The sequence below is a fragment of the Castor canadensis genome, chromosome 13, assembly GCF_047511655.1.
Source record: "Castor canadensis chromosome 13, mCasCan1.hap1v2, whole genome shotgun sequence".
In the NCBI taxonomy this organism is placed as follows: domain Eukaryota; kingdom Metazoa; phylum Chordata; class Mammalia; order Rodentia; family Castoridae; genus Castor; species Castor canadensis.
This window is the reverse complement of record NC_133398.1, coordinates 74,121,486-74,136,339: the sequence shown is the minus strand read 5'-3', so window position 1 is coordinate 74,136,339 and position 14,854 is coordinate 74,121,486. Positions and strand designations below refer to the sequence as shown.

Here is a 14,854-nt window from a genome sequence, read left to right as displayed (position 1 = left end):
GCAGCTTTCCTTATGGACAGGAGGTCTTTCGTCTCCTTCATGTAGTTTCTGATTCAATCAACCCCTCCATGCACACCTATTTACACATGTATACATTCACACAGACACACAGAAGCACACAGATTCACAAGGACAGACAGACACACACACACAAGGACATACACACAGACACAGACAGAAACACTTTCATACAGTCAGTTACTGGTGTCTCCCTTTGACTTAAGGACAGTTGAAGACGTCTTCACATTCTCAGAGGATGTCATTTCCCTTCCCTCCCCAGTCACGTCGGATAGGCCCACACTATCACACCACAGAAAAAACCCAAAAGTTCTTTTAAAAATCATTATTAGCATATTATTGTTGGACAGGGGATACAGTGTGAGATTTGTTTAAAATTTTTATTCATTTATTCACGTGCTGGGGCCATTCCTCCCCCCTGCCCAGTGTGAGATTTATATAAGTGCTCACAAAATATTCAAGATTTGTCCCCATTCTCCTTTATCCCTCTCCCACCTCTGAGAAGAGTTTCATTGTTCCGTTTTCATACACGAATACAATATTTCCATCATTTTTCACTGTCCTTCACCTTTCCTTATGCCCTCCCCACGCTCACTGGTACCAATCCCTGGACAGGACCTGTTTTACTTCCCTGTTCTTCATTTTAAAAAAAAATGTATATTTTGTCAGTTTATGATAGGTATACAGGGGGGTTTGTTGTGACATTTCCATATATACGTGTATTATACCCCGAATTGATTCATCTCCTCTATTATTCTTTCTACTCCAGTCCCCTTCTTATGGTGACTTCAGAAGGTTTCAGTGTTTCATATTCATACTTGTATAGAAAGCACATCATCCATATTCACCCTCTTTATTTACCCTCCTTCTCTCACTAGTTCCCTCCCCTAAGCATAATGTCTTACATTCCTGACCTTCATTGTTTAGGTGTCTGTTCATTATTGTGGGAATTTTGCTTTGGTATTTTACTATAAATATACTGTTTGCCGGTCCACTCTTCCTCACCCTCTTCCCCACCCTGTATTGCTCAACAGTTTTCAGTGTTTTGTTGTGTCTTCTTCCTACATAGATGTGATGCATTTCATTATTATTCATTCTCTATCACTTTCATTCTTTTCCTCTGCCCTTAGTCTCTGCTAATGGTCCCACTTTGGAAGCATGTTCTGTATATATTTATATGGGTATGATAATGCTTGTATTTGTATTGGGACTATCTTCCACATGTAAAACATGTGACCTTTGTAAAAACAAGTACTTCAAAGCACATACTCATTTACCTTTTGAGGCAATGTACTATATTACATGCTCTCTTGTCTTTTAATTCTAAAAACCTCTTTATAAACAAGCGAAACTTCACACGTAGCCAGGCATGGTGGTATACACCTATAATCCCAGTTACTTGGAAGGCTGAGGCAGGAGAATCACAAGTTCGAATCCAGCCTGAGCTATACATCAAGACCCTATCTCAAAACAAGCTACTCCAGTTGCAGAGATTGGGAGGCATTGGTAGGAGGATTGCAGACCAAGGCTAGCCCCGGAGCAAAAAAGTTTAAGATCCTAACTACAAAGTAATTAAGGGCTAGTAGAGTGGCTCAAGTGGTAGAACAATTGTCTAGCAACTGCAAGGCCCTGAGTTCAAACACTATTACCACCTGAAAGCAATAAAGGGCTTTGGAGTGTGACTTACATGACAGAGCACTTGCCTAGCAAGCACGAGGCCCTGAGTTCCAATCCTAGTACTGAAAACACACACACAAAAATACCTGCAAACATAGTGGCTACTCTAAAATTTTCATAAACTGTACAGCATATTACAAGGAGTAGTAGCAGATAGTCTGCCAGGTGTCAGGACCCCAAGCCTCCATCACACCCATAGGGTTATTATATTGCTCCATGTGAAGGATCTTGTTAAACTGATATACGACAAGCCTCAGACTGGCAGAAAACATTTCAAGGTCGTATCTGACAAAGGACATGTATCTAGAATAAATGTAAACAACTCCTACAACCCAATTTTAAAAATGGGTAAAATATGGTTACACATTTCATTGAAAATACATAATTGGATGGTAGTAAACGCATGAAGTATACAAATTAAGTCCACGAGACTTCACATAGGATGGCAATAATCTAAGGAGACTGGCAGTTACAACTATTGGTGAGGATGGGAACCTTGTTGGATGTGGTGATTGCACAACACTGTAAATTTACCAAATCACTAAACAATACCCTTAAAATGGGTAAGTTTTATGTTATGTAAATTATACCTCAATAAAACACTTAAAAGTAGAGAGAAAGACTTATCACTACATTATAGAAAAAGATTTTATAGCATTTTACAGAATTCATAGCACAATGACAGCTTTATATTCTTATCAAGGGTTTCCAACTGTTTGTAGGCCCAAAATCCCCTTTTAACAGGAAAACAATCATAGCACTGCATAGTTGAATTTAAGTATAAATGGAGGAAATACATATTTCAGGAATAATGTGAACTCAGTACAATAACTTTATCTGAATTTACTAATCACAGCTACCATGTATAAAAATACTAGAAGCATAAGACACATTCAGTCAGACTGCTAACAATGCTAAGTGCACATGAGGTCACTCAAGGGACAAGGTCCCTCAAAATTTTTTTTACCCCCTTAATGAAGTATTGACCAAAAGGAAAGCAAAATGAGTACTTTAAGTTCAGTTCCATGATGTTTTTAGTCATCTCTGCCATCAGTTTGCTTTTTGGACTCTTGGCCTGTCCCATGTTTGGGCATGCTGTACTTGATGGGATCATAGAAAAAGGGGACATTTTATGACTGGGAAAACATGGAAAGGTTGATCTGATACTTGTCCAAACATTTTATGGACTTGCTTTGTGGATACCTGTTTTGTTCCCATTCCATCCCCTTGGACCCATTTCAGTCATACCTGGTTGTGTCACCACATGTCTACAAAGCAAACTTTATGTGAAATGTTCATGACCCTCAGAGACAGCCTGCCTCTCAGGATGGCTTCCTTCCTCTGGGATTTTCATTTTCTGTAGGATATCCTCTCAGATTTACAGACAGTAGCATAACATATTTCCAGCAGTCCCAACTGAGGACTTCCCACACATAAACCCATCACTTAATAGGATCTGAAATGCCAAGAAATGATTTCCAAATTGTTTTCAAATTATTTATAAGAAACACTTGAATGTTTCAGTAAGTCTTGTTTTTGTCACTGTCCCCTGGCAGCTACTATACTGCACCTGCCTTGTGTCAGCTGACAGCCACAAGTGTTGGGAAGGGGAGCAACACAGGAGAAACTTATTTTTAAACAAAGTGTAACTGTTCTGTTACACTTCCAAGTAGCATGCCCAGTATGTTTTTGGGTGAAGTGTAATGAATACACTATTGTCTGTTTCCAGACTTTTGGGGCATTCTGTACCGTACTATATTTTTTTCAGAGTAACAATTGGACCTATTGCTTAGACTTAGTACTGGAGAGTATAAATAATAGACCTTAAAAATTATTTTATCGTTTCCTGACTTTGCAGACATGGCGCAATATCCTCTCTGCTAAGGGACGTCAGAGTTATCCTAGAGACCAACTTTTCTCACCTCAGGTGTCCTGAAAACTTCCTCAGGGCAGATTCATTTCCTGTATCATTTAGGTCATTGTTCGTAGGTTACAATTTTTCTCAATAATGCCCCCCCCCAAAAAGGTACTCTTAACAGATTAAATATATTACATAAATAAATTTGCTACTGTAGTAAACAAAAATCAAAGGTAGAATGGATAAGATCATAACCAATTATGGAAAAAATAACTTAAATAAGAAAATTAATAATTTAAATAACATTTCAGTGTAATGAGCTATGCATTTCTAATTCACTTTCCATTTTTAGTTTGTGGTTACTTTAAAATATAAGAATTTTGACCACTGATTACTACAGTCTCTGTGCGTATGTGTGATCCTTCCAATCACAATGAACAATATAGCCTTATTTAGTTTTGAGAAAGAAATGAAGACAGTTTGTGAAGTTATTACTGTCAGAAATATTTTTTTTAAAACTTGCTACTGCATTCACATTTGTGAACGGTGTTGCTGAAGGGTCTACATCTTACAAATACTAAAACATTGCCCAGAGCAAGCTGGACACTTCTGGTACAAATGTTTTCATTGGAGGATTTGCTTCTTCTTTCAATAGCAAGCTTTCTTTCTTTTCCTCTATTCAAGAGTTTACAGATGACTTGTTTCCCATGCCCACAAAACCTTAGGATAACTTGAGATAAAATGTCTAAACCAAAAATTACAAAGTCATCTTTCCTTTGTAGAATATAAACAATTCATCTCACAGAAGGTGAGGTCACCAGAGGCTGGGGGAGTAGGGGAAAGGAAGGATGGACTAAGTTCACATAGAAGTAGGATGTTCTGGGGTACTGCTACAAAGTAGGATGCCTACAGATAATAGTTACTGTGTAGTTCAGAAAGTTTAGAAGAAAGGATTTTGAATGCTTTCATCACAGAGAAATGGTAAATGTTTGAGGAAATAGATGTTTAACTTGATTTAAACATTACCTAATGTATATACATTTATCAGACTATCACTTGCTAGTTCATAAACATGTAGAATTAATTTTTATATTTTTATAAATCAGTTAAAAACAAATTTCACTTAAAATTTTAAAAAATTAAAATAATGAGCACTCAGGAGGGTAGGGCAGGGAGATCTCCAGTTCCAGGCCAACCTGGGTTACACAGACCCTGGCACATTGAGCGAGCAGCAGCCTCGGGGATGGACATGTCCCTCATGATCCGGTGCCACAAGACCACACCATTATCAAGGATGCCAAGGAGTCGAGCACCGTGTTCGAGCTGAAGCGCATCGTTGAGGGCACCCTAAGTGGCTGCCAGACAACCAGCTTCTAGATGATTGAAAAACACTTAGCGAGTGTGTCTTCAACAGCCAAAAAGCACGGCCACAGGCCCCAACCACAGTGGCCTGACCTTCTGTGCAGAGGACTCCTTTGAGGCCCTGCTCCGGCCCACCAGAGCTTCCAGATGTGGGGAAGCCTCAGGATTCTGGAGGCAGCCAATGAATAAGCCGCACAGTGAGGGGGAGGCCCACCTCCAGATGCCCATTCCCCCCAATAAAAGGTTTGGGTGTCTTAAAAAAAAAAAAACTGCAAGTACACACACACACAGAGTATTATCTATCTTTAAGCTTCCTGAACAAAGGACTACTCTATGCCAGCAGTTTTCTATGTATCTAACACTCACAGTAACTTCCACTGTGGATATCACTGTCCTCATTTGATAAATAAGCCACACACAAGGCAACCTCACAAAGAGAAGGAATTTGACCCAGAGGCACAGACTGGTAAGGGGCCAGGGAAGGATTCAAACAGATACTTTCTGCCTACTCTCAAGTCAAGATTTATATTGTTTTGATTGGGAGAGGATTTGACAAAAGCAAACTTTTATTTCTTAAATTTAAGTAAAATTTACATATAATAAGTAAAGGTGTTGAATTTTATATTTCTGTACCTGGGTAACACATGGACCAGGATACAGATGTGTACAGAACACCAGAAGTCTCCTCATGCCTCTTCTCGTCCATACTACATTCCAAATGGAATCACTACTCTGATGTCTAGCAACATACATTACTTACAACTTTGTTAAACTTTGCATAATTTTAAAAAGTATATAATTTGCAAAAATTTAAAAACTATGTAATATTTTTGGTCTGGATTCTTATCATTTGTTGTCACCTGTGAGCAAAAAAATCATTTTTAAAATGCTAACTATAACTTAATGATAAAATCAAAGACATTTGATAAAATATTTAAAAATGAAAAGTTAATTTTTAAAGTATTTACACATTAAATTATGTAAATATTTAATATTAAAATTTTTTTTGAGTTTTAAAATTCTTTTTTTTTTAAATTCTTTTATTCATACGTGTATACAATGTTTGGGCCATTTTTAATTTATATACTTAAGAATTAATGTTGCTAAAGGTTACGAAACTTCTAAGCCAGGTTTGGGTGAAATACTGTTATCATTTAGTTAATCTCTGAACAGACTGCCTTGAACTCCTGGGCTCACTTGTCCCACCTCAGCCTCTACACAGACATGAGCCACCATGCCTGGTGTGCTTATTTGAATTTTATAACTAATACATATTTTAAACCCTCAGTAGTTTAAATTCAGTGATAATACAAATTGTCTCCTTTGAAATGAAATGCCATTTTTAGATTGTATTTAAAAAAATTTAAGATTATGTAATGTTATTGCCCATTTTCTGTTGCTATAACAACAGCTGAGGGCTGGGGATGTAGCTCAGTGGTAGAGCCATTGCCTAGCATGCACTAGGCCCTGGGTTCCAACCATAGTACCACAAAAAGCAAGCAATAAGTGAAATTGGGTTTTCTTTTTTGTTTTTTTTTTTTTTTTATGTCACTGGGGTTTGAACTCAGGGCCTCTCACTTGCTAGGCAGGTGCTCTTATTGCTTAAGCCACTCTGCCAGCCTTTTTTTTTGAGATAGGTTTTTTCGAGATAGGGTCTCACCTATTTCTCCCAGGTGGGTTTCGAACCTGAGTCCTCCAGATCTCTGCCTGAGTAGCTGTGATTAGAGGCGTAAGCCACGGTGACCGGCATGAGATTGGATAATTTTTAAAGAAAATAGGGTTATTCTGGCTGATAGTTACAAATACGGTGCTGGCATCTGCTGTTTCTGTGAGAGCCTCATAGGAAAAAAACACAAGATGGCTGGAGAGTGAGAAAGTATGGGTAGCAGACAAATGCATGCAAAGACAAAAGGAACAAAGGAGGCCAGACACATAACAACTCACTCCCATGAGAACTAATCCACTCTTAAGAGAAATAATTCAGTCTCATGAGAAGGACATTAATCACTCTTCAAGGCTCCACCTCCGAATACTGAATGAGAACCAAATTTAAACGTGTGAGTTTGAAATCCAAATCGTGGCATACAGAAATAAAAGATGCAACCTTGTGTGCAAATTTGTGTACTAACACCTTTTAGAAAGGCTGGTTCTTTAATTCTTTAACTGTCTTATGAACTTTAGGGCGGTATAATTTTTCTTGTATATGTAATGGTTGAGAGAACTGTGAGACAGAACTATAGTATGGATCTTAGTATGGACTTCCTTGACTCTATAGACCGGCCAATAAAAAGTGTGGAAAATGGTCCCGCAACATTCAGTATTACTGATAAATATAAGCAAAATCAGTGATAAAATTTGATGCCACAATTATAGAAAGAAATCTGTTGTAAAAAATACAGCTTTTGAGTATGGCAATCATTCAGTATAAAAAATGTTACAAAGAAAGGAACAGACCTAGAAAGAGGGATGTACAGAAGGGACACAGAGATGTGTTAATGTTGTTACAGACTTCATTTAATAAAGAAAAAAAAAGTTTAGTTGGCGGAGTGGCTCAAATGGTAGAGCGCCTGCCTAGCAAGCTCAAGGCCCTGAGTTCAAGCCTCAGTACCACCAAAAAAAAAAAAAAAAGGGAAAAGAAGTTTAGCATTATGGAATATTTAAAATTTTATTTAAGTGTGGCTGAAATAATTCAGATTTTAGAGCTACATAAACCTTGTTTGTATCTCAGGTTTATCTTTTGTCTATGGCTAAGTTTCTTAACCCCTCTGAGTCTTTGTTTAGTCATCTGGAAAACAGATGGAACTTATAAACACTGCTGTTTATCTTACATTATTTAAAATGGCAACATATACCCTATGTACACAAAACTTACTTTTTCTTCTCCTAATAAATTATCACAATACTGAGAATAACCACTATACTTTACCTTCCCAACAGAGCTACTATATATCCAGAATTTCTTACAAACGCCTATGTTTTGTTTTTTCCATTTTTTAAGGTCTCAAGTGACATCACCTAGTTAAAAAGATTTCATTCTGTTTCACACGTGTATGTCAACAGCTGTGGGGAGGTATAAAAAAGTGATCTGAATTCAGATGCATCAGTAATGGCCAACACCTAAAGCACTCTCCAATAATTCTTAGAAGTCAAGGGGGTCTTCAGAAAAAGGCTGTTAAGTAGTCTGAAACAATGGAGGATAATATGAAAGAGTGACAGAGAGACTTACCAGAGTCCCAGATTGATAATAAGGAAAATAGCAGACCTGTCCAAACAGTAATTCACATACTGTTCTCATATAAACTAACCTTAATAATGTGCATAAGGGATTCTTGGATCAAATAATGGTACAGGTTCAAACCCTGGGCCTAAACCTTTTGTGAAATTACTTATCCTTACTTTTTCAACTATAAACATGGATAATGATAGTTACTATCACACAAGACTCTAATGAACATTCAATGATCTTATGAAGAGGGCTCAGTTAAGAGAAGTGCCAGGATATAGTAAGTGCTCGATTTATGTGCCATTTGGCTTCTAGGACACCCTTTCTTGGTTCTCTTTCTACTTCTCTCATGATTCACTAGTTGCTTTCTCTTCTCACACTGATCCCTAACTGGTGGATAACCCCAAATCTCAGCCAGTTTCTCTACAAATAGCCATCCTTTTAATTTTTTTATGATCCAGACCCATGGGTCTAACTATCATCTGAGCTTATTGGACTTATCCTTTAATAAGAGAACATAAAATTTATGTACACACACCACAGTTTACATTCACTATGCAACAATGTAGTCTATACACTTTGAAAGAAGGAAAACACGTGAAGGGAGCCCCACTTTCACACTGGATTTTACCTGATGACATTTTCTAAGACATGGCACAGGGAAATAAGGCCAAAGCAGAAAGTGGTAGTCATATTAAATGGAGAAAATAAAGATCAGAGTTTGGGGCTGCTGAGGTGTCAGAATTGTGGAGAAGTCGTTTGAATTTCTGGCTGAATCCTAAACTGTATACATTTAGCGGAAAACTCCAGGCTGGAAGAGAAGAGCTACGAAGAGACTTCAGAGGTCACACAGTTTGAGTTCAGCTGGAGTAGAGATACCCTTGATGGTCACCCTTGTCATCAAGACCACAGGGGGAAAATGCCTAAGATTATGAACGGCACTTTAGGAATAAGAGATAGGAATGAGGAACTCGAGGAATCACAGTGAAATTGAAGTGGGCCACCTCTAACAAAGCCTAAATCTAAGTCTTAACAGAATTGAGATGATTTGCACAATTTGAATTTTAGAGGATGTTTCAATAATGCATCATTCAATGATTTCTGAAATAAAACTAAAATCACTAGATGTACCAAGCAAGGGAAAGGATGCAATAATCAAGAGATAAAACAGTCAAAAGAGCAACCACATTTAGGCAGAAAGAGGCTGGCAGAAGAGTGCTTTCTTTTTGTTGGTGAGTTAATTTTTTCCCAGAATCTCTGTAAAACCTCCCTGGCTACCAATAGTTGCAAAAGGGACTGTGAAGGAGATAATGTGACCACGGCACTATGTTCTGGTAGATAAAAAGAAATGGCTAGGCACAAAAGTAGTTTTTGGCCAAATGCAACTAATACTTTGTTGTAACTGATGATAAGAATCACTAAGGACTTAGGGGGAAAAATCCTGGGCTATTTAATCCACAGCAAATAAATCACAATATCCCAGAAGTAAGAATTTTTTTTTTCTTTTGGTGCTGGGGATCAAACTCAAGGCCTTGCATTTGCCAGGTAAGCCCTCTTCCACTGAGCTAAATCCCCAACCAAGAATTTTTTTTTAAAAGGTCATCATATGTTTATGATCAGAGTCTTGGAAATTCTGAAAGAAAGTCCTGCAATTTTAGAATATTTTATATAGTCTAGATAATCTGCTAAATATCAAGATGGGATAAGCTAATTCACTAAAGTGATTTATCACATGAAAATAAAACAAGGCTTCCTTTCATTTTATGTGCTAACAGTCAAAAAACAGTAGTTTTTAAGATTAGGAAAGATATTTCTAAAGAAATATAAAGGAACTAAATATAACTAAGTCTGCTTAAAAAAACAAAACAAAGCAAGTTTTCTGTAGTACTAAAGAATGAAATGCAGCTATTGATGTAGTCACTAGTGATGCTCTTTGTTACATTTCTTCCCAGGTAAAGTCATCTGAGGAATTACAATGCCTTCACCTAGGAAACAATTTATGCTAGAAGTATCTAATAACTTAGTTGGCTCTTTAACTACAAAAGTTAAATGAATAAAATTGTGTACAGAAAGTGAAGAAAATAAACGAGAAGACGACAGTCAATGGGCGAGAAGCTTTCTGTGAGACCTTTGGTTTAGAATACTGAGACTTCCCCATCAGGAACATGATACCTCTTCCCCATTCATTTTCTTTATTGTGATAAAATTTCATATTTTTTTTGGTGGCACTAGGGTTTGAACTTAGGGCCTTGCACTTGCTAGGCAGGTGCTCCTAGCACTGAGTCATGCCACCAGCCCTGTTTTATATTGGGTTTTTCTGAGATAGGGTCTCCCAAACTATTTGCCTCAGGCTGTCTTGAAGGCAGTGATCCTCCTGATCTCTGCCTCCTGAGAGCTGGGATTATAGGTATCAGCCACCGGTGCCCAGCAAATTTTCTATTTTTGTTGGCAGAGTGTCTGAGAACTTTTCTATTTACTCCTAGATAACTGCTTCTGATGTTACTGAAATGTTCTGTCTACTTTTTAAACTAAAATATTTTAAAGTAAATTGATAGTGCATCCTTAAATATTTCAGTGTGTATTTCTAAAATAACATTATTACACTTAACAAAAGCTATTCCCTAGCATCATCTATTACCAAAAACCAAATAGTCAATAAACATAAAAAGGGGATCGCTAATAACTAGAAAAATATAAATTAATAAGATAAAGAGATACTGTTGTACACACATAAAATTGGTGAAAATTTAAAATTCCAATACTAATAATAATAAGTATTACTTATTAGAGAGGACACTGAGCTCTGAAACACTATCACATTGTTATGGGGAAAGGGTTAACAGTACTTCTGAAAAAGGTTTCATACTATACAGTAAAACTGAAGACAGATGCATGGACCTGATTCCTTCTCTCAGTGACATATTTTAACATTCCTAACAGAAATGCAAACATATGCCAAGAGACTCACATACAATTGCTCACACCAGTATTATTTGCAATGGGAAAAATTCAAAATAATTCTAATGTATTCAACATTAGAAAGGACTAACAAAGTATGCTATGAAAAAATATAGAATAATGCACAATAATGCAAAAATGTACAAGTTACAGCTTTTCTACCATGAGGATTTCCAAAATTTTATAACACAAAAAATAAAACAGACGTAAAATAATATGCATAGTACAAGTCTGTTCAAAACCAATGCATAACGCTTACTTTCAAAGTGTTCAGCAAATGCACACGTTTATATACATATATATTCATCTACTGAGATACCAAGAAAACATGGTCAAATCTAACAACTCGAAATCTAAGTGAAGAGTATCCAAAGGCTCACTATACTACTTTGCTACTTTTCTGCAGGTTTCAGATTTTTCAAAACAATTCAATAAACAAACAAAACTAATTTATGTTTTTGAGATGTACAAATATAAATACCAAAATAATAAAGAAAATAACTATCAAAATTCAGGACAGTGCAGACTCTGGAAAGACGGGTGAGCTTGTGGGGAGAGAAAGCTCCATGGGGAGCTTTTGATACTGCAGTTTCTTTACCCAGAGGTAAATGTGTGAACCTTCCTTTATAATTATTTTATATTTATATATTTATTCTGCATTCTGGATTTTCCCTGGGTGGGTATTTCACAAGAGGAAATGGTGTGATGAGGTATAAAAAATACTTTCAAAGAAAAATCACTATATATGCTTACCAAATATTATTATAAAAATAAACTGTTTTTGCTTTGGAATAAGTTTGGGGGCTTTTGCTAAATAGGCCATTTATTTGAAATTAAGCTATCAAAAGTGCTTACCATGGATTGATTTTTAAGACTAGCTATCATCTTATTCATACACGAGATAGTCTGGAACTATCTAAATCTAAAGCTTGTTTAGTCTGGTATTAGGTAGTATATTATTCTAAATAACTCTCATGAATTGTACTATGATATCCCAACATGCATTTTAGCATAAATTAAAAATTTATTGTAAGAAAAATCTGGATGAAAGTTTCATAATTATTCAAATATTATATATAATTTATACTGTTCATTTATAAGTTTTACCTACTTTTATAGCTTTTTCTATTTCCTCATTAGGCTTTCACAGTATTTTTGGTGAAAACCCTCAAAAGCAAAAGTTGACCAAAATATGACCATCTCAAATTGACTTTGAATACTTGTATTAATCCATTTCACTGTTATCATCTGAATCATTATCAAAATCTAAGTGATCATCACTTTCTTCATTTCTTCTGCAGCTTTTTTTATTGTTGGAACTTTGATTATTTTCAGCATTTTCTGTCTTTTCTGTTTCTTTATTAAACCTAAAGATGGAAGAAAAAGTTTCAAATTACTTCCCAGGATTCCATTACTTAACCACATAGGTTAGAAAGGCCTTTACCACTGTGCTTCTTAACGGGAGCTTAATAAAGTAAGCAGAGAAAAGGGTGCTTGAAGACTAACTCCAGTCAAGATCCTTCACATTGCAATACTACTTCCACTGAAGTGGGCTCAAAGAAATTAACAAAGGCGTTAAGGGAAAACTGTTACATACTGAGCACTTCGTTGTAATGAACATGAAGCTCATCGTTAAACAGTTGTTCTTAAAAATATTAAGTGTCACTTTTATTGTAATAATAGAGAAATTTAACAAAATTATGACTTTTCATGTTAGGTAGAAAATGTCTACATTAATGTGATATACTACAACTTCAGAAAAAGAGTTACTGAATGTTTCATTAAAAAGAAATCTCATTGCCAGGTGCAGGTGGCTCACACCTATAATCCTGACAGAGATCAGGAGGATTGCAATTCAAGGCCAGCCTGGTCAAATAGGTTGTGGAACCCTATCTCAAAAATATCCAGCAGGGCTGGCAGAGTGGCTCAAGTGGTAGAGCACCTGCCTAGCAAGCATGAAGCCCTGAGTTCAAACTCCAGAACAGCCCCTCTCCCCCTAAAAAAAACTCACTTATCAATTACTAACGGTAAGACTCAGATGTAAAAGGAAATACTCACGGAATAACAATGTCTTCTTTTTTCCCACACTTTCCACAAACTTCAAGTTCATAGGCACATGGTCTACACATTATGTGGTAAGCATCCTTCACCGTCTTTTGTAAACATTTAACACTAAAAGTGGAAGAAAAAATAAAATATTGATTTTTATTAACTAAGATTTACTTGACAAAATAAGGGTACCTAGCTAAAAGGTGAAAAGCCTGAAGATCAAAATTTCTGGATTTCAATCTTAGATATTTATCTTATGTTGCTGTAAGTTAATTATACAACAATTTACAGCTGCAAAATAATCGCAAGATGTTTATCTGCTTTCTTAAAGCCTTTTAAGTGTCATTAAAATATCAAAAAAGATAGATATATAAAAATCAATTGCATTGCTGTACTTTACGAACAAACAATAAAAAAAAGACGAAAATATTTAACAAAAGTAGTTTAAGGCCAATACACTGAACATTACTATAAAACATCACTGAAATAAACTTAAGACCTTACATGGAACAATAACCCATGTTTACAGATTGGACTACTTAATATTGGTAAGATGGAAGTAATTGCCAAACTAATCTACAGATTCAATGCAGTCTCTAGTAAAATTCTTACTGGCAGGGCCAGGTGTTATGGCACATGCCTGTAGACCCAGCTATTTGCGGGGCTGAGGTGGGAAGATCATTTGAGCCTAGGAGTTCAAGTCCAACCTAAAAGAACTCTGGATGCTTTATTTATTTTTTGTAGAATTTGGCAAGACAATCCTATAGCACGTATAGTTTTATTGTGTTTCACTTTACAGATATTATGTTTTGTTTTTTTTTTTTTAACAAGTTGAATGTTACTAGCAACCCTGGGTCAAGTAAACCTGTTGGTGCCTTTTTGTTTTGTTTTGTTTTGTTTTCCCAATAGCATGTGCTCACTTTGTGTCTCGATATTGCATTTTGGTAATTCTTGTAATATTTCAAACTTTTTCATTATTATTATTACATCTGTGTGGTAATCTATGATTAGTGATCTATTTTGAGCCACCAAGAACTGTGCCCATATAAAACAGGAAACTTAATTGTAAGTGTAGAGTGTATTCTAACTGTTCCACTGACCAGCCACCCTCTATCTCTCTCCCCCGCCTTAGCCTTCTTTATTCCCTGAAACACCACAATATTGAAATTAGGCTAATTAATAACCCTACAATGGTGCTGAAGTGTTTGAGTGAAAGGAAGACATGGATCTCTTATTTTAAATCAAAACCTAGAAATGATTGTGCTCAGTGAGGAAAGCATGCTGAGAGCTAAGAAGGTCAAAAGCTAGGCTTCTTACTCCAGTTAGCCACACTGTGAATGCAAAGGAAAAGTTCTTGAAAGAAATTAAAAGTGCTACTCCACTGAACACATGAGTTACAAGAAAGTGAACAGCCTTGTTGTCATTAAGGAGAAAGTTTTAGTGATCTGGACAAAAGATCAAACAAGCCATAACATTCCTTTAAGCCAAAACCTAATCTGGAACAAGATCCTAACATGTTTCAGTCCTATGAAGGGTGAGAGCAAAGAACAGTTTGGAGCTAGCAGAAGTTGGTTCATGAGGTTTAAGGAAGGAACTGTCTCTGTAACATAAAAGGGTACAGTGAAGCAGCAAGTCCTGTAATAGATCCAGCAAGTTATATAGGAGATCTAACTAAGATCATTGATGAAGATGGCTACGCCAAACAGATA

The 14,854-nt window shown here is 36.3% G+C and overlaps 1 protein-coding gene across 3 annotated transcripts in view; it reads right to left on the bottom strand.

The window, feature by feature from the left end:
- Positions 1-2,325: 2,325 nt before the first annotated feature.
- C13H9orf85 (chromosome 13 C9orf85 homolog) overlaps positions 2,326-14,854 on the bottom strand; it is a 78,348-nt gene continuing 65,819 nt past the window's right edge. For 2 of the 3 annotated variants that reach the window (XR_012440472.1, XR_012440471.1), the window contains exon 4: positions 13,155-13,268. Coding sequence is in view for 1 of the 3 variants with exons in the window: in XM_020172717.2 (XP_020028306.1) it covers positions 12,322-12,463; positions 13,155-13,268 (256 nt within the window). In the remaining 2 variants the exon portion in view is untranslated. Of the gene's footprint in view, positions 12,464-13,154; positions 13,269-14,854 lie in introns of those variants that run through there. The other variant, XM_020172717.2, reaches the window with a different exon arrangement.